General features: G+C 43.5%; 1 protein-coding gene and 1 long non-coding RNA gene across 17 annotated transcripts in view; one reads left to right on the top strand and one right to left on the bottom strand.

Annotated features, from left to right (window-relative positions):
• Nucleotides 1–4101, bottom strand: part of RTN4 (reticulon 4) — a 47756-nt gene extending 43655 nt beyond the window's left edge. For all 7 annotated transcript variants that reach the window (NM_001348287.3, XM_025148489.3, XM_025148490.3 and 4 more), the window contains exon 1: nt 3630–4101. In NM_001348287.3, the coding sequence (NP_001335216.2) occupies nt 3630–4044 (415 nt within the window). In that variant the 5' untranslated portion in view covers nt 4045–4101. The remainder of the gene's footprint in view (nt 1–3629) is intronic.
• Nucleotides 4102–4144: 43 nt separating this feature from the next.
• The window catches only part of LOC107052842, a 35114-nt gene continuing 15124 nt past the window's right edge, over nt 4145–24134 (top strand). For 6 of the 10 annotated variants that reach the window (XR_003074329.3, XR_003074328.3, XR_003074327.3 and 3 more), the window contains exons 1-4: nt 4145–8104; nt 11788–12006; nt 12777–12898; nt 23434–23605. This is a non-coding gene — a long non-coding RNA (uncharacterized LOC107052842). Of the gene's footprint in view, nt 8105–11787; nt 12007–12776; nt 12899–13044; nt 15942–17317; nt 19275–19587; nt 19742–23433; nt 23606–24134 lie in introns of those variants that run through there. The other 4 variants (XR_005858420.2, XR_003074331.3, XR_005858421.2 and 1 more) reach the window with 4 other exon arrangements.

Raw genomic sequence — 24134 nt, 5'->3', positions numbered from 1 at the left:
CACAGTAATGCACAGTAAGATCCCCCACTAAACTCACCTAGACAGAAAGATGAAATACAAAAATGAAAATACTAGCTTTACTGCACCAGGCAAATTGCTGGCTAATCTCCTCTATATGCCTCTACAACAGATTGAGGCACAGGATAAAGCCACATTTTACCTTTTATTTACACAGGTTATGACCACCTCCCTTATAGCTATGCTATAGTAGTAAATGCTATTTGGGAGGGTGGAAGGGACAGGGCCTCACACTTCAACAAAATACTGAAGATCAACAGGAACAGATTTTAAGAACTGAAGGATGCAATGAAAGTCACCTGTGGTAGCATTCAAGGACAGCTGTATTTTTTCCAAGTCATGCTGCATTCTCTCCATAAAACCCAAACGACTCCTTTGCTGCTTTACAGCGTGTATAAAATGCAAGCTACAAACTCCAGAATATTTCTGCTGCAGGATAAAAGGTGCACAGGAAGTAGAAGCAGTGCATATCGCTACATTTAACTGCCTCCTGCTGCAGCTGGGGCCAGGTTGGTGAGGATAAACACTAACACACAACAGTGCATGCACTGCTGGTAGCTGGAGGCTACCGATGGCATCCCTGCTGACCTCCACCTGACACTGCCTGGCACACAGGCAGAGCTTGTATGAAATCTCTCCTGAACACCTATGAATTAAAAGCAAGTCCTACAAAATTAAAGACAAGAGTAATAAACTGGTACTTCAGAAGATTTGCATGTGCACTGAACCACAGCCAGATTGCAGGCTGCTGACCCACAAGGAGCCTGCATCTTTGCTCACTCGGGATGCTGGCCTGCCATTTCACACGACCAGTCTGCTTGGATAGTACATGGGTTTCCCATTAAGTGGAGGGTTAAACGTTGTATTACAACCCTGCCTTCCAGAAATGTGCTGTACAGCCTGCAGTTACAAGCAGCAGCCTGTGCTGATACCATCTAGGGTTTTGAAGATGAAAGGTGGCATCTTCTTGTCACAGTTTACTGGTTAATGTTAACTATGACAGCTAGGAGAGGGGGGAAAAAAGGAAAATTAAAAGAACAAAACCACAACACAGTGTTACCAGGGATGACCACCTAATGTTTGTTTCCTCCCCCACATCACTATACGTAAACTTAAGTAAAACTTAATTTTTTTTACTTCTTAAATCTTTCAAGAGAAGTAATTTTTGCTACCCCTGTAGCAGTGAGCAGAAAAAAAAAGACATCCAAGGCAGCATAAGTTTTACTGGAGCCCTTTTTCTTGTTTTCTTCTTCTACAAATATTTATATTTGCTCTTAGGAAGGTAAGAGACTTGCATGACACATAATTATGTCACAGCCTCCTGCAAGAATGACACTGAATACTTCTAAGCATATAACTGATACTACTTACAAAGCTTTGCTTTTTAAAGCTCCTCCAGACATAAATAATACCTCTTAATGGGCCAATAACTTGTGTATGCATTTTTCTCCATTGTTTTACTGACAAAAAGCAGCACCAGGGCCCACTGTTAGATAGAAGAAACCCTACTATTCTTCACACACTTAACATAGGCAATACTCCTTCAAAATAAGACTTCAAAGCTATTCATCTCAAATCATCACTCAATCAAAGCCTTAGGTTTTAAATATGAAGAGAACTGAATCTTCCTAGATTTCCAGATTATGAACCACAGTTCTTCACTTAAACCTTCAGCGCCTAGTGCAGAGTGGACAGATAATGAAGCCATAACCTTCCAGAGGAGCGGCAGCCATCACAGGCTGTAGTTATCCATTCCACAGGCACCCTGCCATCAGCTGCAGGCATCATTTGATTTTGTCAGTTTCACAGCAAGACTGGTAGTGAACTCATTTGAAATTAAATAATCAGGAGCTGATATCCACTCAGACTCCAGGTGGTTTTTGATTTTATATCAGGTGGCTACTACTGAAACAAAGCACTCCCACACCTGGGAGGACCAAAGCACTCATATAACGCGTCCAGACAATGCTTTTATCAAAATGATGTGCTCACATCTGGTTTCAAGTGCTTAAAACGTAACCTGTGTTCCAAACCATCATTAGATGAGAGTTGTACCTGTCACACTTTGCCTCTGGAAAGCAGACCTGCCAAGGATGCTAGTCCTTGCTTCAGAAACTCTGAACTCATCACTGGTGATAGATCCTGTCCCCCCACAATTAGGTCTTGTAAAATAAGCCTCAGTTACAGCACCCTGTCCTCATGGGGTTACCTCTCCTCTTCTCTAACATAAAGGAGTAACATCTCAGGTATGAACATGCTCCTTGCCTCGTCCTTCTGGGGTCAAGTAGCAACACACCAAAGCAGCCCCAGAAATCACACTTTTATCCCTGTTTTCCGAAGAACATGGAGTTGGACTTGAAGATCTTCATCAATCTCTTCCAACTGGCTATTCCATGACTTGACTGAATCATTAAGGTTGAAAAAGACCTCTGAGATCATCCAGCCCAACTCCACCCCACCCCCACCGTGCCCACTGCCCACGTCCTTCAGGGCCACATCCCCACGGCTCTGGGACACCCCCCCCAGGGATGGTGACCCCTCCACTCCCTGGACAGCTGTGTTGCTGCCTCACCGCTCTTTCAGAGAAGAAATTGCTCTTAACAGCCAACCTGAACCTCCCCTGGCAAAACGTCAGGCCATCCCCTCTCGTCCTACGGCTGTTCCCTGGGAGCAGAGGCTAACCCCACCTCACACAGCCTCCTTTCAGGTCGTTGCAGAGAGCCAGGAGGTCTCCCCTGAGCCTCCTCTTCTCCAGACCGAACAGCCCCGCTTCCCTCAGCCGCTCCCCATCACACTGTGCTCCAGACCCCTCGCAACTCCACTGCCCTTCTCTGGACATGCTCCAGGCCCTCACTGTCTTTCTTGCAGTGAGGGCCCAGCACTGAACGCAGCACACAAGGCCAGTCACCTCGCACTCCTCCTTTAACCCAAATCCGTGCTTTTGCCCTTATCTGAGGCCCAGCAGCAGCAACGCGCATCTCCTCAGCGCACCGCCACACACACAACTCAGTTAGAGGGCCTCACGGAAGGCAACGGCAGAACTAACAACAAAGTCCTGTCACGCGTACAAACAGAACACATTTTAAACGGCCTCTCTCACATTATAACCCAGGTTTAAAGGGGATTTCGGGCTGCTGCTCTCGAATGCCACGTTCACCGGCGCCTACTTAACTCTTGCAAATACCATCACGCACATGAGGCACAACGGCAGCTACGACACGCGGCAGCATCACGGCATGAGGCCCTCGGTTTGCGCTAGTTTATTGTTCTAGAGGCCGCAGCCCGCCTCCCCCCCTCCTCCCCCACGCGGCAGTACGGCCCCTCCCTCCCTCCTCGTGAATAGCGTCAGCACCCGCGGCGCTGCACCGCCCCGCTCCCACCCAGCGGTGCAGCCGTTGCCGGGCGGCGGCGGGCTCGCCCCCGGGCGGCCATGTGCGAGGCGGCCGCCGCCCCTCCCTCCACCAGCAGCATAGGAAAAAGGGGAGCGGAGAGCGACTCGCACGCGCGTATAAAAAAAAAATTAAGAAGTGGGGAAAAAAGGCCTTTTCCCGCAAAAGCTGCGGAGGGAGGGCGCGGTGCGGCGGAAGACAAAGGAGCGGAGAGGCACTCACCCGCCGAGCCGGAGGAAGACACTCTCCTGCGAGGCTCCGGCTGGGGCGGCGCGGGCCGCTCGGTGCCGGGGGACGGCGTGCTGGCGGCGGACGAGGAGGAGGAGGAGGCGGCGGGCTGTGGCAGGCACCAGGCGGGCTGCAGCGGCTCGGGCGCGGGCTCGGGCGCGGCGGGGCGGGGCGGCTCGGCAGGGCTGCTGCGATCCTGCGGCGGCGAGGGCCGCTCCTGCGTGGCCACGATGGGCTTCCTCTCCATCACCTCCAGCTGCTCGTCGAAGTCCTCGTCTTCCTCTTCTTCTTCCTCCTCCTCGTCTTCCTCCTTCTCGTCGTCCAGCACGAACTGGTAGTTAAACTGAGGCTGCTGCGGCCGCGGGGGCCCGGAGGAGGAGATCAGGGGCGACTGGTCTAGCTCGTCCATGGTGCCTGGAGCGGGCGGAACAATGAGCGCGGCGCCGGGGCTGCGCCTCTGCCGGCTGAGGGGGGAGGACGCGGGCTGCGCTGCGGGACCGGTTCCACGCCCTGGTGAGTCACGGCCGGGGTAAGGAGGTGGGGCTGGACGAACGGCGGCCGCGCTGGCCAATAGGACGCGGCGGGGGCGCGGCTCCGCCAATCAGGCGCAGCCGCTTCATGAATATGCAGCGCGAGGGCAGGGTGGGGCGGCGAAGTCGGGTGAAGTTCGGAGTGGGGTGCGGTTCCGCCTCCGCGCTGCCCCTGCTCTGCTGTTGCGGGGTGTGGGGCGTTGCTTGGAGCTCGTGGCGGCTAGCGGGCGTTGGGCTGGGCTGGGCTGGGCTGGGCTGGGCTTGGGCAGCTGTTGTGTGCTTTCTCACCCGCCGAGCATGATGCGGGGCTCTGCAGTGCGGAGGGGCTGCTCCTTAAAGGCGCTGCGGCGTTCCGCCGGCGGAAGCATCTCCCTAGAGAAGGCGGGCGGCAGCGGTCAGCCCATGCCTCCGAGGAGATGGGGACAGGGCACGAGATGGTAGTCGAAACTGTGTGCAAAGAACCTAGTGTAACCAGGAAATAATAAAGCCTGCCGGAATCGCGGCGTCCGTCCAGGGAGGAGACATTTTGGGAGCACACCAACTTGTTCAGCCTGCATGACGCTGCAGCAGCCATGCAGAGAGGCCCGGCGGTCCCGCTAGTACCCGAATCGGGCACTTCGACTGGGCAGAGGCTGCTGCAGGCCCGCAGCAGGCTGCCTTTGTGCCCCAAGCCCCTGCCTGCTGCAGGCTGTGATGGACCACGAGACGATGCCTCACCCTGCGTGCTGCCGTGCTGCCGCTGTCCCCAGCCGCACTGCCGCGTTTCCCTGGCTCCTTTGAGCAGCCTGCAGCAGGTCCGGGCTCAGGTTGTGCTGGAGGAGGCTTGTACAAGCAGGCCCAAGGACACAGGCATTCCCTTCCTCTTCCAGACACACCTAGAAAGAACAGGGAAAGTATTTCTACGAAGACAACTGTTATCCTACAGGGATACAAAATTCTACAGCAAGTGAAGGAGCTCTTAGCTAAAGACCTGTGAAGTCTTATACTCTGTTATCCTCATTATTTTTTCCCTCTAAGATTTTGTATCTTTTGTTGACAAACGATTCACATACATTTTCAAGCCAGCCCTTTTGGCAGTCATATTTAGCTTGGTGGTGCTAGGTTGGACTAGATGATCATAGCGCTCTTTTCCAACCTTCTGGTAGTCTTTTCCAACCTTTATGTTCTATGAAGGGCTGTGATTCTCCCATAATTTTGTTATACCCCAGCAGGAGTTTTGCTCTGGTAAAAGTGGTGTCTCCCAAAATGGAGACAGAAGCTGTGTTGCAGCTTTAGTAGCAGTAATTCCTCCTCACTCTGCCAGCAGTTAATGTGGTTTGGGATTTAAGACACAAAATTCCCTTACCTATAGCTCTTATTAATACTTTGCAGAGTTCTGAGTACAGACACAGTGGTGAAAACAACTTTAACATCTCTAACCATTTTTGGTCATCTACAAGAAGGAAAGTCTATATATAATTCAGATGATGTTATCAAAATGCTTCAAAGTGAATCCATCATCAGTTAAAGAGAAACGAAATGGATTTTTATTTAGAGAAAGGAAGTGACTAAAGGTCTTGGAGGGAAACAGGAAGGGAGTTCCAGATAGCCCGAGCAAGTCAATTAACAAGGGAGAGGAAAACAGAGCTCCCCAGTTTGGGACGTACACTGCAAAACACACTTTGGTTTAGCTCTTAGAAAATATTTTGTTATTCTTGTATGAAGATTGTCAGCAAGTCGGCATACTTTGCAGATATTCAGTAAGTTAATTTACAGTCTTAGTTTTCATGAGATGATTTCATATAGCAAACTTAGGAAGAAAACCATCCAGTACATGAAACAGAAGCTGTTTAGTCTGCTTCTGAATTTCTGCAGTAGCACTGATGATGGTTATGTACCAGCTGCATTTTCTCTATCCGCTGTGACTTTCTGCTTGATCTTACATGGAAGATATCACAGCGTATCATAGACTAGGAACATCACTGTGGTGGGACAAATCACAGCGGGTTCAAACAGGAATAGCATTTAGTCTCAGATGGCAATTAAAAAACATGGAGTTAGAATTGCAGGGATAGCTGGATTTCCGTCCCTCATTTTAAGCTAAAACACAACCTCCAGATTTCAGGAATCATGGTTGATCTCTGTAAGGTTAAAACTCTGCTGTTCCTTTGCGTTCAGATTATTAATTATTAATTAATAATAATTATTAATGACTGTAGCCATTGCTACAGCGTGTTGGGCATTGAGCATGTTTACCTAGCAGGTTTCTCTTGGTATGAATGCCCGCTGTACTTCCGTCCAAGCTCTGTGGTGGGGTATTGTAACAAAATCACTCCTTAATTTAATAATACAAATGCAGCATATGGAGGAAAAAAGTGTTAAACAGCGTTACAGAGAGACTGCCATATTTTAATGGTAACTGACACAGGTTTGCTTTATAGAATCTTCTCCAGGACCTGCCTCTCAGCTCTGTCCTCTGCAACAAATAACATTTTCTTGCCAGTCCCTTTTTAAACCTTTTATATTCTTTTGTGTTCCAGGCACTTCCTGTTCTGGACTTGTTTCTAACATACCATAAGAGTTTGTGTGGATTGACTTCAGCTGAGCCAATTGTTCTATTTTTTCCCCTCCAATATTATCTTGAAAAATCAAACCAATCCGTTTTTACAGTAAGCATCCCAACAGCCATGCTGATATGCAGTACTCTGATTCAGATCTGTCACAAAATAGCGTTTAAAACTTCCTTCAGCCAGCCAGCAAGGTGCTGTACCACACCATCTACAGGGATGAGGCTGGTTTGAGGACAGCTCCAAATTACACCAGCTGTCACGAGGGCAAATTACCATCAGCTATAGCTTTAAATTCCCACATCCAGGTAATTTCTTCCCATGTACAACTTGGTTAAGCTTCCATTCAAAGCATCTAAAGCAGATGCAAAGCATCACAAATAACTTTGCAACAGAGAACAGGTATATACTTGCTCATCATTAAAATACACAAGAATATGAACTGAATCAAATCAATGATAACACGCAATGTGCTCTAGCAAATGAGGCTGCGATCTGAAGAATTCACCTCACTAAAACTGCACAGGAATTCAATTTTAATTGGATTGTGGTCTGATTACTCTTTCCCTTGGAAACAAACCATTTGGTCTTAAGAGATGACACACATTTAAAATGCCAGTTTTATGTCTCACTGATGTTGTGGGCTCCTAAGTGGTGGGATCTTTCCATAACCAAGGAAGACATAGTTTATATAGAAGAAAGACAAGACGTGTACAAAAACCTCAAAACTGTTGCACTTCTAAGTTCCTGGGTAACCTCCCATCTACATACTGACCTCAGGTAAGGCTACTTAACCTGTCTAACTAACTGGTTCTCAACAAGCAGATAGTGTGGACTTAAAATAAATGTATCCTTAGAAGTCCTACCCTCTCTGTCCAATTGGAGGACACCGCAAGGGAACGTGCTGCAATGATTCAAAAAGGCCCTTAAATGAAAACAAAGACTAAAAACTTAACATTTCATTGTTATAATGAAGCGATACATTAGAAAGAAAATGGAATCAATAAAAATATATATTCACATGTTACTAATAGAGTATTTGAAGAACAAATCCAAGGAAATGTGGTGGAATGATGTACACTGAATGATTTCTAATACCACTTTCAACCTTCACCAGGTCTCTGCAGAAAGTTTCAACATACAAAAATGTGAAGTCTTCTGAGACTGACTCTAAGGAATCAGAATGATGAAATGATACAAAATGCAGATAATTCCTCACTTTAGTGTTAATATTGCTACTCTTCAGTCCTTCAGACATATGAGAAATAAAATAATTCCCTGACCATTTTAGCCACAACAGTTTGCAGTCCTGAGGAACACGAGGACCACCAGCTTTGTTGGACCTGGACACAAAAATCCATTCAACATTAATGCCTCTTGTGAGCAGATCAAGGTAGTATTGTAATTACTTTTTAAAATGCATGATCCCCCATCCTACTTTTCATTTAAGCTTGAATGCTTAGAATCAACATCAAGTTTAGATCTCAGCATCACTCACGTTAGATATGTGTTCATGCACATGTCTACATTCAAATGTTTCAGCTGCATTTCCTACGGTGATTTGGTTTTTTCTCAGGGTTTTAACATGACTTTGTTCTCTGTAAAACATCCCACATATTGTAATTAAAGTAATGAACCAGCAATGTTTGTTCCCTCTATGCCTGAGGATTCAATGGGAGAAAGAAGGTCCATTGATGTCCAGTATGTTTCAGGTCTTTTGGACTGACACATTTGTGATACCCAATTCCCAGGGAAGGAGAAAAGGGGAACGTGCTCACTATATAATGAATTAGAGCACAGACAGAACACTTTTATAGCTACAAGTGTAGTTTTACAGCAGATTGTTGGCATTGCTGCCTTAACTGTAAGCCTTAAGTACACAGGGAAAGCTTGCACTGGAAGCAACAGTAGTGATATCAAATGCTTCAGATTGGAAAGGTATCAGCATGCCATCTTCTTGCACTTTGCTCAGTCACTCATGCATTGTAACTGCTTGTGTCAGACTGGAGTCTTCACACGAGTTGTAGTGGTGCTTTGGGGCCTCAGTGCACTTCTGACTTCCAAAGACAGTACAGCACCTTTGGAATACAACAACGATACTATGACTGCTGCATTCTGTCTTAGCAGTGTTTAGGGAGCTCTTCCTTTTATCTGGGTCAGATAACGATAGGACAGCTAAAACAATTTCAAGATGGCTACCCTGCTTTCTCAGGACCACACTGAGTTGGTTGTATGCTGGAGTCCTCCATCTCCTTCACCTTTTCACAAACACAACAAAAAGCCCACCACTACCACCTCAAGCTTTTCAACACTTCAGACCATTTCAGTTAACTTTGGCAGTGGTAGAAGACTCAAGGATATTAAAGTCCTGATAGTTCTGTGACAATGAGCAGCTGGGTAACTTACAGAGAGCGGACAAGTTCTTCTGTGGAAAGCAAGGTAGGGAGAAGGTGGCTGTTGCCCGTTCTTTTGGACAGCCTAGAATGAAGCTTTTATGAGCACGTTTCGCTTTTACGCAGATGGCAAAGCCAAAAAGGAGGATAAGAGGCATATAGAGTAACTGCGGGCAGAAGTGTGCACTGTTAGATCTGAAGCAATAAAAACCTGGAGTTGCTAGTTTTACTGGTTTTAGAACTACCTTCTGACTGCTTTAGGCAGGGATTTATTCTATGCAAGCCACACCAGAGGAACTGTGGTTAAGACTACCTAGCTGCAGCCACTGTTTTGGCAAGGACAGAGAAAAGTGGAAGGTAAATCTTGCAGACCGATTTAGTCCTGATATACCTCATGAGAAGGGGTAAATGCAAAGGAAGAGATCTGGAACAACAGCACATGAGAAAGGTCATGTACTTTCCTGCAGAAAGAGTATCAAGGCTCATCAAGTTTTCTAGGGCAGGATGCTACGCAGGCATCACTTATTCTAAGCTGCTTGTAAATGAATTTTATCAATGCAAATATAATGTTTAGTCTTCTCATTGTGACTTACAGAACATGTAATGTATTTCAGTAAAAACTCACTACTTGAATACCATATAACATCTATTCAAGGAATAACCCTTCAGTACAGGCTGTTAGCAAATTAACTGCTTTTATTCAATCACTTAGAATCAAGTTGCTAAACATTTTTAATATATAAGACTGAAAATGATTATAACCTGACCATATCTGGGGCATAAATACCTGGATGTATTGGGAAAAATAAGGTGGACTTCAGAAGTAGCTGTGATTTGTTTCTCAAGCAAACCTTACCCACTTGAAGCTTTAGTGAATGAAATCAGAATTTAGAACTAGCAGTCTTAAAGATTTATCCAGCTAAATCAGTTTGATGGGGTTCCTGTCCATTCTGCATTGTGCCACAGAAACATTGAACAGGTCTTTCTGATGAAGCACAGGACAGTCTTTCTGAAGCTAACGCAGATAAACAAAGATGGAAGGTGTTGTCTACCCTCAGAAACTTACTTCCTCCACCATTTCTCTTTGCTTACAATTCTCATTTTTTAGCTGAGCCACTCACTCACTCAGAGCTGCTCACTCTGATTTTTCACAAGACTAATGATGCACTTAATTGTATTTTCTTTCATGTCACCTGGCAAATCAGTTTCCCAAGACTGCTGCTAAGCTAATAAAATCACAACATGCTTCAGCTTCAGTTGTGTGGTATGCTGTAAAACCAACCTCACTGAGTGATGGCAAACAGCTTTTTGACATTACTCTGTTAGTAATTTCTTTAGCCTAGGCTACAATCGAGGGGAAGAATAAGTTAATAAGGCATACATATTGTATTCCTTACAGCATAAAGATGTTTTCTAAGCATTCTAGTTAGAATGTGAAATGAAGACAGGCCCACCAATTGCCATTTCAAATAAATCCTTTCCCTGAAAAGATAGCCTGCTTGTTCCTGCTTGTTAAACCTAAGAATTTGTCTGTTCTGCTAAATTCTGTGTAATCTCAGGTGATACATAGACAATTTCCTCCTGTTTTGGCATGCTTGTGTAACTGGTAGGATGGCAAGATGTCCCTCGGGAGGTCTTTTTCAGCACCCGATGAAAGTGCAAACTTCACCTTTTACTCCCAAGAGAAATCCTCAAACTCAGCTCACTTTTAGCCACTTCATTGCTGGTGTCACATTGCTTCTCACCCGGTTCAGTTTAGCCCTTCTTATAGCTTGAAGTTCAGACAGATCTTCAATGATGTACTGAACTCTATACCTGAGGCAACCTATTTTTTCTTCCAGAACACAGCAAAAAGAAAGGACGTAAGGCACATAAATGTATATGCATTTTATATTTCTGACATGCAACACTTCCATCAAAATGTCCATCCTGGCTTTTCTGCAAAGATGGTTACTACCTCTGCAGGCTCAGCCTCTCTGCCATGATCTAAGGCACTTTTTATTCAAAAATTCATTTCTATGGCCACCCCAGGGTGCTGAACCTCTAGAAGTAATTTATGCATCCCACTGTGTGATAAAAAGACAGCTGGTAGGAGACAAAAAGGGATGCTGAAATGGACAGGACCTCCAGCTGCTGCTGCACAGAATAGGAAGGTCAGCACTCACAACTGGTGCTGTCTAAAACTGTCTACTTTAGTTTCCTCAGACCAAAGCAGCCCAGGACTGGATAGTTCTCACTTCTTATAGCATACATCCAACTGCAACCAAATAAAAATAACAGTATTATTCCTGAAAGTAGTACAAGATATATCATCTCCCGGTGTTTTCAAAAATAATAAGTCCTATTTGAACTGCTTTTTCATAAAATCAGGTGCCCCCATATAAATACATAATATAATACATTCATTATATTCAAGATCATTTTATGGCAACTGAATGACATCCCTACAAATACGTCATTTTTAAACAAACTATGTTAAGGATTTTGTTTACCTCTCTGCTTGGAATTTTCAGTTCAGATAGTGAGTATTCCTTCTCTGTAATTATTTAAGCATTTGTAACTGTGTGTGAGATATATATTTATAAATGCATATGCAAATGTGAACCAGCTAAGCTAAGTATGCTGTCTTGAACCTGACAGGCTACTTGATTTTGTTTAAGTAGGCTCATGTTTGCTGTTACAGAATGCCTAGGCATCCGTGTCAAGAACCAAGGCTCACTGGCTTATGCAATATCCTGGCATGTTAAGAAGTCATTACCTCCTCCTACACACAGTTCACAAGACACAATGCAACAGGTGGATGAAAGACATGTTATGTGGGGGTGTTTTGGAAAAATGAGGCAACAATGAACCAAAGAGGACAGTGGAAAAGCAGCAGTCATTTTGCCACCTACTTTTATGGGTGAGTTGATTTTTCTTGCAGGTGTTTGGGATTTGCTTGGATTTGCAAACCACATCTACAAGCAAGCAAAAAACATATATACGTGTTGACAAAAAAAAAAAAAAAAAAAAGGGTAAACAATTGAACCTCAGCAAGCAGTGAATAGTATCCCATAATGGCACATTTGGGTATGTGGGTAAGTCATCACATATAGCATATATAGGCGTTATATATTACCTTATAGCTAGTTGCATGCAATTCTGTGAACTCCCTTCTGCTGTAAGCATCTAAGACAAAGGCTACATGAACTAGTGTTTACAGAGCATAACACAGCAAATCCACAATCCCAATCAGTCCCTGTGTGATACACAGATATCATAAATACCTCCTGCCAGGCTGGGCTTATGTTTTTCTTTTAAAATCTGATTTCTTAGAACTCCACAGACAGACCGAACATGTCAGCTGAAAGCAGGGCTGAATGAGGTGGTGGGAACCCACACGGTCTGAAGTTCAGGAGGATCACTATGCTCAGAACACACAGAACCATTTCATTTCCACTGATCCAGCTCCACATCGGGCTGCATGTCTGCACACGGCTAATTGGTTTTAAAATCCTGAGTACTGACAACAAACAGACGTGTGGAATACATTTATGCAGTGTGCGCTGCCATATCACCTGGGGGAATATCACATGGGATTTGACACTGTGGGCGGGTTTGGGGTTTGGCAATCCTTGGATAAAAAACCCGCAAAATCCTGCAAGAGATAAGCTTGGGTATTTGTGTTCTCAGTGCTGCTACACAGAAACTCTGACGCCACCATAAGCCATGTAGTACTCTTCCAAAAATAATGGCCATCTCATCCAGTGAGCATGAAGGACGGCTGGCTGTTCCTGTCCCTGTGCCCAAATGAGGTAATTTTCTCACAAGGAGCTGTGTAATGCCAGGGCTCAGCATCTGGTGGCTTGTCAATGACAGCTTGGTGGGGAAGAGTGTGAAAAGGTGGATAGGAAAGGTGGGAGTTTATGTACAGAAACTGTGTGCCCCTTGTGCCTTGCAGCCTGGAGAGGCAGAGCAGTGCCAGTCAGCATCAACTGGAGGAAAAAGAAGGCAGAACAAAACAGAACCTGTGTCCCGAGGTCTCTGAAAGAGCAATGTGAGAGGATGAGGAGACAAAGGCTGGAAGGAATCAGAGCCACAATATGCAGAGATTGAAGTCTATAAAAGAAAGGGCAAGAAATCCCCTTTTCTATTACAACAACAGCTGAGACAGAAAAACAGTGACAAATCTAACTTCAAGTTACCTTGCTACACAGAATTTATTTATGGTTTGACTCAGTTCTGTTACTGTAGATGTACATTTAAGTCCAAGTTATTCCCCATTCTTTCTTCTCATTCAAAACTTACTCCTAAAGACCAGTTTGTCCCTCAGGTGTGTGCCTCACTACAGTATGATGCAGTTGTTCATGGATTTCTAAAGGCAGAAGGACTAAAATAGCAAGTCTGATACAATGTGAATCCAGTGGCAGGAGTTACAGTGGCATGAGGACTGTCTTTAAAGCCTGACCTTCCATTCTGCTCCTTCTAATTATATAATGCTATTAAAATCAGAAGGTATTACACTGTTAAACAATATTCTGAAGCAGCCATGTATTTGTTTAGTGAATAGCCAGCTTGAATCTCTGCATTTTTTGCACTCACAGGTTAAGTTTCTTGTAGACTGAGAATGAGCTAAAAAATGCCCCAACAAATATAATCTGAAAATACATTTGGATGTATAATAATAAACAAAACCTTCATCACAAAGTTAATGTAATGGAAGCATTTTAGAAAGATTCCACCTAAAACATAGAAAGCACAACAGAGCTGGGAAAAAAAAAATCAAAAGGTATTTAAACTAGGAAACAAGAGGTTCAGGAGAGGCAGCTATTTAATTCATGTAATAAGATCTTCAGATGACGGAAGTATGACTTCAGTATAGCCACTCCAGACCCAGAGGCTGGCATGATGAAGAAACACAAGTGAGCTAACCTGGCAAGAGTGTGGGAATGTGAGCAGCAGGAGGAAGAAGGATGCTTGAAGAAGAGACTGGTTTTGTCCCAACACAAAGTTATCAATGCTAATATAATCCTCAGTGCTAATGAGGGTTTGAAGTATAATGAGGATAGAGCTGGAGCCCTGCTGCATAATCTGAGGCTGGAATTGCCAGCTGAAGCAGCCCTGCAGAAATCTGTTCCCTCACACTTCTCCAGAGGGAGCATCTCTTCAACACAGCTCTACAGTGGAAGGAACACAACCTCATCCTGAGACCACCACAGCACTTGGTGGCAGAATTACGAGTTAGGGACATTTGCAGAGTGCCCTGTTTTTGAAAGATAACCCTGAAAATGTGTAGAATCATGGACACGTGCATTTGCTTCCTGAAAAAGTGAAGTGATCCTTAATTTGTACCAACCTGGATAAAAATCAGTTCCTGGCTAAAAGGTGTTATGTATTTGAGAGAATTGTCATTAAAATCAGCCTTCCATGCAGAGTCATTGAATAAGCTCCTCGGCTTGCATGGAGCCGGGCTGCTTTGCTCACATCAGTGCACTTCTGGGAGTTCGTGGCAGCTGAGAATCCAGCCTGCAGCTCTTGGGCTTAAGTAGTTCAAAACTAACCAGGGGATACATGGGCTCCATGAAAAGCATAGCATCACCAGATATCTCTGTGAATTATAATAGCAGTCCCAGCATAAGCCTGGGATTTATGACTTCACCAGAACATGGATGTGCATTGGACCATCTGATTCCCAATGGTTAGCCTGAGAAGTCAAAAGACCACCCACTTTTCACATGCCCGTGCACCACAAGCTCAAACCCACTTGCCAATGCCCTACAACAACCTTTCAGCCCACAGCAAGGACCACCAGCTAGATTTTTTCTTTTTGAAATGACTGACAGTAGTTCTCTTCACACATAAATTGTAGAAACCCTACTTCCAAAATTAGCCACATTGTTTTCTATTATTGTCTCTACTGCTCTACAGCAATCTTACTCTTTGTACTTGAAAAACAAGAGCAAACTGGGAATACTGCTATTGTTCAGACTTGAAAACATATTCCCACTACTTCAGTAATCCAGTTTCTATTTGTTTTGGTATGTAACACTGACACCAAAGAAATCAAGAGATGGATTTAGTAGGACCGTGCTGTGATCTCAAGGCTGACAAAGAACAAGCCATAAAAGGGCTCTGTAAAGTCTAAAGATGCAAGAAAACAAACTTTATAGCAACTGTTACTTACAATGTATTTAGTTATTTTAAGAGCTGCCTGCTAGTTTTTAGAGTAATGTGATGTGTCTGATGTCTGGCTTTGCTATTAAGTTGCCTGAGTGTTGACAGTCTCCATATTCTTCAGAAACTGATGAACGAACTCTAATTGCATTCATTCTCCTGTATCTGCAGATTTCATCTGATTTTTGTACTTGTTTCTCAGCTGAAGATTCTCCTGAATAAAGCCCACATATTTCTAAGAACAGGCAGTTCAGATATTTCTATTCTAGTTATCAACCATACCATAGAACCAAAATAGCATCAATTAAAATTGTCATTGATCTCTTACAGAGCACTGATAGAAGTGCCATTCTCCCTGTGTCCCAGCTGCTTTTTATACAACGGGGTATTTGATTTCCTCTGAACATTTGATAGAAAGATGAAACTGTCCGATGTTTCCAATTAAAAACAGTTTGTGTTCTACAATGGCTTTAGCCACTTCATTGAATCATTCATTATGGGTTTTCTCACAGCTCCGCCTTTAATTTTGTCTTCTAATATTAAGAATTGTCATCTTTCCTTCAATCTGTACACTTTTCACTTACGGATCTAAGAAAATGATCTTTGATGATCATTGAGGGAAGCTCAATTTTCTTTCATTTGTTAATATAAAAAAGATGTAATTAAAAATCATCCCCACTGTTCCGTCTGCCACTTCTGTGCACTGCCGGTGCACCTGAGTCCTCTGTCTGCAGTGTTAACAAGTCTGTAAATGTATGTAATCTGATCAGAGAAAATTAGAGACAACTTAAACTCTGCATCTATTGTAAAAGGTCTCATCCTGCTCCTTCTCAGCCCTAGGAATCTAGCCGCGATCTGGCCCACGATGCAGCCACTGTGCCTTCATGGGAGTGAAATGTTTCCCCATTCTTTTTGGGAACATTGCCAACACACTTCCTTGCCTCACTTGGATGTGACTGTCCTTCACATCCACATTTTGTTCCATTTAGATCAGAGTAATGCTAGACCCTTTCTGCTGATGTGTATGCATGCAGAATTAATAGACTTCATCTACCACAAAAAGATGCTGGCAGGAGTTTTGTTGGCAGCAGGCAGAGTAAGCACATAACTCCCTCAGTGGCTTAGTTGCCCTGGTTGCCAATCACTTTCAATATTGGCCTCAAGGTGCTTCCTCTTGACCTTTAAAGCCTTGTGGAATCTCAGCCTTCTCCAATACAGCAATTCCCTCACCTTCCCAAGTGCCAGCCAGGCTTATCTGAGTCCCTGTTGTCTCACGAGCGGGTATCCGAAAATGCCCAGCTAACTAGCAGCTTGATTGCATTGAGCAATTTAAAGCAAGTTACAGTCAGCTTTTGTAAGAGTTCTAGATTACATTAAAGATGTGTCAGTTACCTGAATGTCCTTCCTACTCTCTGGTCCCTTTGGCCTTTGGGACACTTACCTCAATATAGTAACAAAGAATAACAAGGGACAGAGTTTGCAACTGTAGTCCTAAATACATCTTCAACACACCTGTATGCAAGTAGGTTTCCACAATACTGTTCTGGAATACTACTTGAAATAAACTCAGGCTAACAAAAAAGATTGTTCAAACAACAGTCAATAAATATATTCACTCAAATGAGAGTTATCTTCTCTTTGGTTTAGCTTGCAGGGAATTTGCACAGTGCTCCACAAAAATGCTTTTTATAGATAACAGCAACAACAAAAAAAGCTTTTTATCCAGCCCATCCTTCAGCTTCCCAGCCAAAGTTCAGCTTTTCCACACAAGCATTGTTTCTTGAGAAACACACAGTTGTGCTTGAATAGAGGTCACAGCTTATGTTTTTTAAATCCTGCTTATACTTTACAAAGCACCAATAAGGGCCTACGTTGCAGAAAGCTTATTTCAGAGCATTAAAAGATAGCAGAAAATGAGAAAGCTGATCCTGGTCTCTTCTTATCTTACTGGGAAGTCTGTCTCAACTGCAGTCTTCCCTCAGTGAAAGTCTATGCTGTAAGTTAACAAACTGCTTGTTGGTATAAGAAAACAAAGTTATTCTGCCACTTTACCTTTCCAGGCTCATTTTCCTTGTGGTCTGTTTCCCAGTCCTACTCCACGTGGCAGAGATTTATGTGACAGTTGGATGGTAACACAAGTGTGTGCCATCAAATCCACAAGCAACGCCTTTGCTGTAATTGCTGCTACAGGTACACTGTAATTGCTACAACCAAGCAATCGTTTGTATCACAGTGAGAAAAGGTACTGTTTAGTTTGTGCTTGTCAGAGGGTCTGTAGGAGTTCTCACAACAGAGAATCAACAGTGCTTTTATTTTAGCAACAAGAGCTGTTCAAGTGATGGCATTTAAGGAATGAGGTCACATATTCAAGCTGTTTAGATATAACAGCATTCAGAGATGTCAGTCAGGTTCCAGGCAGATAAAAAGTGCATCCTCTTATCACCCAGGCATTTCTAGTGCTGGTGTGCTTCTCACATTTAATAAAGCACAGTATTGAAAATGAACTCCATCCTGGCACAGGCAGATGCTTGTGAAGCCATTTACAATATATAGCATCGCTGGAAAATATGAATTAAAAGACTGTGCACTTCATGATCCAAAGGAAAAACCAGTGTTCATATCTGGATTGGTAGTTTTTCTCTGTGTTAAGTCAGATTTCAGTAGGACGGATTTTGTAGCAGGAAGTCCTAGGCAACAAAGCACATTTCAATTACTGCAGTGGTAAAACCTACTCAGTAGTGTAAAGCACTCATCTGAATTTATAACTTCATCCAGATACATTTGATTAACATAGAAGATTTGGCCCAGGGTTTTCAGCCAATGGCAGAATATGTCTGACGTTCTCACGCATCTACAGAAAGATCAGTGGTTCGTCTAAAACTTTTATGAAACATTTCATTGCAAATAAATTTCCTTTGACTGCTTCAGTGCCAACCACCTCTACACGTGAGCAACTTTTACTCAATGAAATATATATGCCTGGGTTGCTTAACAACAATATTTATATGCATAAGGAATTGACTCCAGAGAGATGACCTGAATTAACCCTGAGAACATCCTTCCAATCCAGCTCCCATTATTTTAGGGCATCCCTGAGGGACAGTAACACTAGCCCTAGTATGAGACCAGAAACCCAAGAATTAAGTACAACTGAAAGACATCACAACTTCATACAGTTATCCTACTTAACATTTGCTACATTAAAGAAAGATAGAATAAGATGGATAGGAAAAAAATATTAAATAGGGACTGGATTCACAGCAGTCATGCATGATACATGGTAAAATCCTTCATTTCCTACTAAACCTGGGAGTTATTACACTAAAATCTGACCAAGTAAAACTAACAATAGATTAATTCTTGCTCTCCTACTTCTAACCTGGGCAGCACCACCTGAACTGTACAATACTCAGTATTAATGCATCCCCAGCAAGTTTGCAGATGACACCAAGCTGAGTGGTGCAGTTGACAGGCTAGATGGGCAGCCATCCAGAGGGACGTGGACAGGCTGGAGAGGTGGGGCCATGCCAGCCTCAGGAAAGTCAACAAGGCCAAGTGCAAGGTCCTGCCTGTGCCTCAGAGCAATACCAAGCACACAGATACAGGCTGGACAGAGAATGGCTTGAGAGCAGCCCTGAGGAGAAGGATTTGGGAGTGTCAGTTGATGAAAGAGTCAACATGAGCCAGCAGCATCAGTTTGCAGCCCAGAAGGCCAACTGCATCCTGGGTTGCATCAAGAGAAGTGTGACCAGCAGGTCAAGGGAGATTATTTTGCTTCTCTACTCTGCTCTCCTGAGACCGCATCTGGAGTACTGTGTCCAGTTCTGGTGCCCCCAACACAAGAAGGACATGGAATTGTTGGAGGAGGTCCAGAGAAGAGCCACGAAGATATCACAGGGCTGGAGCACCTCTCTTACACGGACAGGCTGAGAGAGCTGGGGCTTTTCAGCCTGGAGAAGACAAGGCTCCAGGGGGACCTTATAGAGGCCTTCCAGTACCTGAAGAGGCCTACAGGAAAGCTGGAGAGAGACTTTTTATAAGGGCAGGTAGCAACAGGATAATGGGAAATGGTCTTAAACTGTCAGAGGGTAGATTTAGACCAGATGTTAGAAAGAAATTCTTTACTATGAGAGTGGTGAGACACTGAACAGGCTGCCCAGTGAGGCTGTGAATGCCCCCTTCCTGGAAGCATTCAAGGCCAGGCTGGATGGGGCTGTGAGCAACCTGGTCTAGAGGGAGGTGTTCCTGCCTATAGGAGGGGGGGCTGGAACTAGATAAGGTCCCTTCCAACTAAAACCATTCTACGATTCTATGATTTATCACCGCACAGAAAGAAGAAACGTGGAACATCTACCTGCAGAAATGATTGGTGAAAGCACTGTCATAGGCAGTGAATGTACTGAACAAACAGCCAGAATGTCACCCGAGACACCAAGTTGGGTCAACTGTTTTCTGCTAGAAATAAATACTTTCACTGACTAAAATTATTTGTGTTTGTTTCTGCACTTTATCAGTTATTCTTTATTCCTTTCTGCCCAACCACAGCAGACATAGATAGTTTTTGATCTTTCCTCATCACAAAATAAAATTAAAGCCTGTCTGAAAAAGACTGACTTTTCTTTTGGGAACTTTCATGTTGCTGCTATGGCTCTGTTTGTTTTCTTCTTTGTTTAGTCTGTGTAGGGAAGCTGTTTACCTGAGCCTGCCCAAAACAACCATTACACATAGGCTAAACACAGAAAGCAATTTGTACCTCATCTTCCTGACAGAAGTCCAAATTCTTTATCTTCACTGGAAAAGAGGAAAACGTGTTACTAGCTACTGAAGATATCTTGCTGATAAACAAACCTGTCTCCCAGGCACTGAGTCCAGGACAGCTCCCCACTCTGAAGGCACTCACTGGATAGTTCCTTTTCTTTGGAACTCTCCCTGTGATGGAAACTGATGTGAAGATGCAGGGAGCTTTGCATTAGCATTGGGCGTACACAGTAATTTCACAGGAAGGCAAACAGTAGTGAGCCAGTCCTTCAGTCAAATAGTAAGCCATCAGAGCTGTTTTGTTTGGTTGGTTTACATTTTACAAGCCCTGTTGGTATATGACAGGTTATATAGACAAATGCTTGGTTTCTTTCACTCACCCAAGCCAATGGTTTAATCTTGCAGAACTGTATCAGTGCAGGGGCTGTGTTTTTCAAGCTCAAACTGGACCACCTTAGTAACAGCATCAGGGATTTTAAGGATGAAGGATTAATAAGGATTCTGATGGGCATGAACTTCTCTCAAAGTTTTTGACCCAAACTTTCCTCTCTGTACAATCCAATAACATCTGAGCAACTTCCCAAGCAAATTAAACCTATCTAAAGTATTCCATTAAGCAATTTTCAATGTAGGCCATGTACTGTCATTGCAATCAATTTGTAGGGTGCTAAGAGCATTTCACCACTTCATTATTTCATGTTACCAAGCTGCTGAGTGATTCATGTTGTCTGAATGTCTCATTTCATGGCTTAACAAAAGCTATCACAGCCACTTTATATATCTGATTCAGATAACCTGTTATTGCTAACAGATGGAGTTCAGATAGAAATGAATAATTGAATCTATTTCAGTTCTTCAACAAACATACTAGCATATTACATTATGAACGAAATGGAGGAAATGTTTCTAATTTTCTGCTAATTGAAGGTACATTACAATTGTAGTACAGGTGAGAATAAAGCAGAAAAACCTCAATTATATTAACTGACTTCTGTTAATTCAGGCCAACTGAACATAACTCCTGTCAGGATTCAGAAGAATGCTTGTGCTTGTGCATGTAATCTGCTTGCTCACTGTGACGAGGCAGAACTGTTAATTATATGCAAACAGAACAAAGTGCAAAAGATTGAGCTTGTAACCACTGCCTTTCTCAGCTGTTATGGGCTGGATGTCACACAACAGCTTTAGAAATACACCCCAACTGGAATGTGCTGTCATCTTTCAGTGAGCTCTAGCATATATTGCCCCCCAAACCATTCCTCTCTTTGACAGGCAGAGCAGAGCTGTCTCTGGCTTGAGCCTTTGCCAGCAGGTCTCTGAAAGCAGTGTCAGGGAACTGATTTAGCAGTCACACAATAATGCTGAGTAATGCTGATCCTCACAGGGAGTAATTTCTGCTGCTGTCAGTTCCGAGTTGTTACATTTTCTGAGGATGGAGCCTTGTTTGCTAGCTCAAACTTTCCTTGCTACATGACCACTGACTACAAAGTATGCTCCACAACTTCCTACAAGAAAAGAAGCTGTCCAGAGAAGTCCCTCTGTGGAAGGATCAATACTCAGTCCCCAGCCACGACTTTAAAAATACTTCTGCATTCTTTTGCCTTTTTTTTCTTAATATACCTCCGAATGCTCAAATAAGAGGAAGTCTTTCTCAAAGCAACTACAGCACCCTCTGCCTTCTTTCCCTTAAATACTCCTCAACTCCTCTTTTCCCTAGTCCCATTTCCATCTGTCTATGGTTGTTACCTTTAATCACTTAATCTTTTCATAGTTTTTAATTTAAAAAATCCTCTGTCAAATATTTAAAGGTGAAATAGTAAGAAAATGCATTGCTGGAGAGTAAAGAGGACACAAAGCTTTGGGGTGACAGCCTTAAACTCCAGACACCATCATCTCCTTAGGGCATCTTTCTGCTGAGTTCAACAGACATTGCATCTTCAGAGCCTGGCTTGGCCGTGTTACAGACACGCACAAGGCATGACTCTAAACCACAACACACTGTTCTGTTCCTTCTGGCTTACTTTTAGAGTAGTCAATAGCAGAATTCATTTTCTATCTACTGCTTGGTTTCTTTCATAAACACAAAATTAACATCCATATGTTACCAAGTTAAACCAAATCAATGTACTGTTTATTTTCAGACTTCTTATTCAGTGCCAAGAGAGATGATAATGAAGAATCAAACTGCCCTGTATGTATAGGCACAGCTCAGTCTATGTAGTCTGCCAGCATTTATGTTCTGAGACTAATGACGCCTTCAAACCATAAGCACTAGCACTGGAATCCTTTAAAACAAGGGTATATAGGCACCAGAATCCCACATAAGAGGGAATACAAGCCAGGGAAGAAGCAGACACAATAAGCTTTTTTTTCAACTCTGAAAACACTAAATCATGCTCAGTGGACTGCTGAAATGACTTTTCTTTGTACCCAACTATGTAATGCCTTCGCAACACTGCCAAACTGCAGATGGGCTTTCTATAATGGCTCTTCTTTAAAGCTTCATGAGGATTTCCCTGCCTTAAATCGGTCTTATTGCTGTGCCAAAGTAAATATATGCAGTTATTATTGACAGTTTTTGTAATTAAACAATAAAGCATTGTTGTTGTTTTCCTATGCAGACAGCAAGCAGTGTTCTCAGCTCAGGAGTCTTAACCATTCTTCCTCAGCACGGCAGAAGCAAAGCAGTGGCCTAACCTGCTTCCTGCAAACACTGTGGCATTGCTGTGCCAAGCCCTTTGCAAACACCAGGCATCAGGGAACTTACCCCACAGGTTTTTCCTTGAGGTTGGAATTACTTACCAAGCCTGAAGCATGAACCAAGTTTTTACTTTTTTTTTTTTTTTTAATCCCTCTCAACAAAAAAAGCTGCAATTTTTACATATTCCAGATTATGAATAGCTGGAAATCTGAAGTGTTCCAAAAATGAGGAAGCTGGCCGTAAGCAATGCAGAAAACATGAGGTTGTGCAGACTATTCTCTCTCGCTGAAGTTCACACAGCTCATGTGTGAGTGTGTGCAGATGCAGTTGTTTAAAGGGGAGCCAGGTAGCCATGGTGGTGGCAGAAACTCGGTGTCCAGAGCCTGGTTGGTGACAAGCAGTGAAGATACCCATGTCCTGTTATTGTCTTCAGGGTGAACAGCACTGGGGCACTTTTTTTCCCATAGACATCCCAGCAGGAATTCTGATTTGGTAACTGAAAGGTCTCCTTGTTACCTCTTGGTCTCATGTGGTTACAGTGCAAGAGCTGAGCACAAACCCTATAGATGATGACTGATCATTTAAAGAGATACCATGCTGATTTTCCCAGTGAAATGTGACAGCTACAGAAAATCCATTTACAGTCTGTCAAGGATGGGTGAAAGAAAGCAAGAGAAATCACAGAAGTGCTAATTCTTCATCTTTCCTCCCATTTAGTCATTAGTCAGAGCCCACTAGAGACAGCTACGAGCCCCCTGCTCAAGACAGAAGACCCCCACGGATGTAATGGGGAATCTGAATGGGAGGAGACCCCTCGCAGCAGTCTGCCACCTGCCCACCCCCACCTTGGTGCTGATGAGGCTTCATTACTGCAAACACCTTCCATCAGGTACCTTAAACCAGCCGTGCCCTCTTGGTTGATGTCTCTAAATGTGTCACTGCAGCAATACAAATATAGCCAGTCCATTACTCTCCAGTTGTTTGACTAAGCAGTTTTTGGCTGGGAAAACACTGTTATTTCACCACTGGAACCAATTTTTTATTTCAGATATATTCCTGCAGTCACTGCATTTCATGGCTACAAACCCAAGGACAGAGCTAGCCCTTACTGTACAAACAGCTCTGACAGGAATCCACACTTGAGCCTCCTGTTTTTCCATCCTGAGTGTTGATTAAGAAGTGACAGGGCACAAACAAATGGACAGAAAACAAACCGTGAAGGTTACTGGAGGATCAAATTCTATTCTCAGTAAAACATACACTCACTAGAGAAGCTTACTAAACCTAATACTAAGACTACTTGTCTTTTCAAGGGTTTGGAGAAGTATTCAGTAACTCTCAGTGAGGTGCTCCTGACTAAAAAACTACGTAACAGAAATCTTGCATGCTATGATTTTTTAATAACATACTGACCAGTA

The sequence above is a fragment of the Gallus gallus genome, chromosome 3, assembly GCF_016699485.2.
Source record: "Gallus gallus isolate bGalGal1 chromosome 3, bGalGal1.mat.broiler.GRCg7b, whole genome shotgun sequence".
Classification (NCBI taxonomy): domain Eukaryota; kingdom Metazoa; phylum Chordata; class Aves; order Galliformes; family Phasianidae; genus Gallus; species Gallus gallus.
Note: the sequence above shows the minus strand (reverse complement) of the source record. Positions and strands in the feature narration are given on the sequence as shown.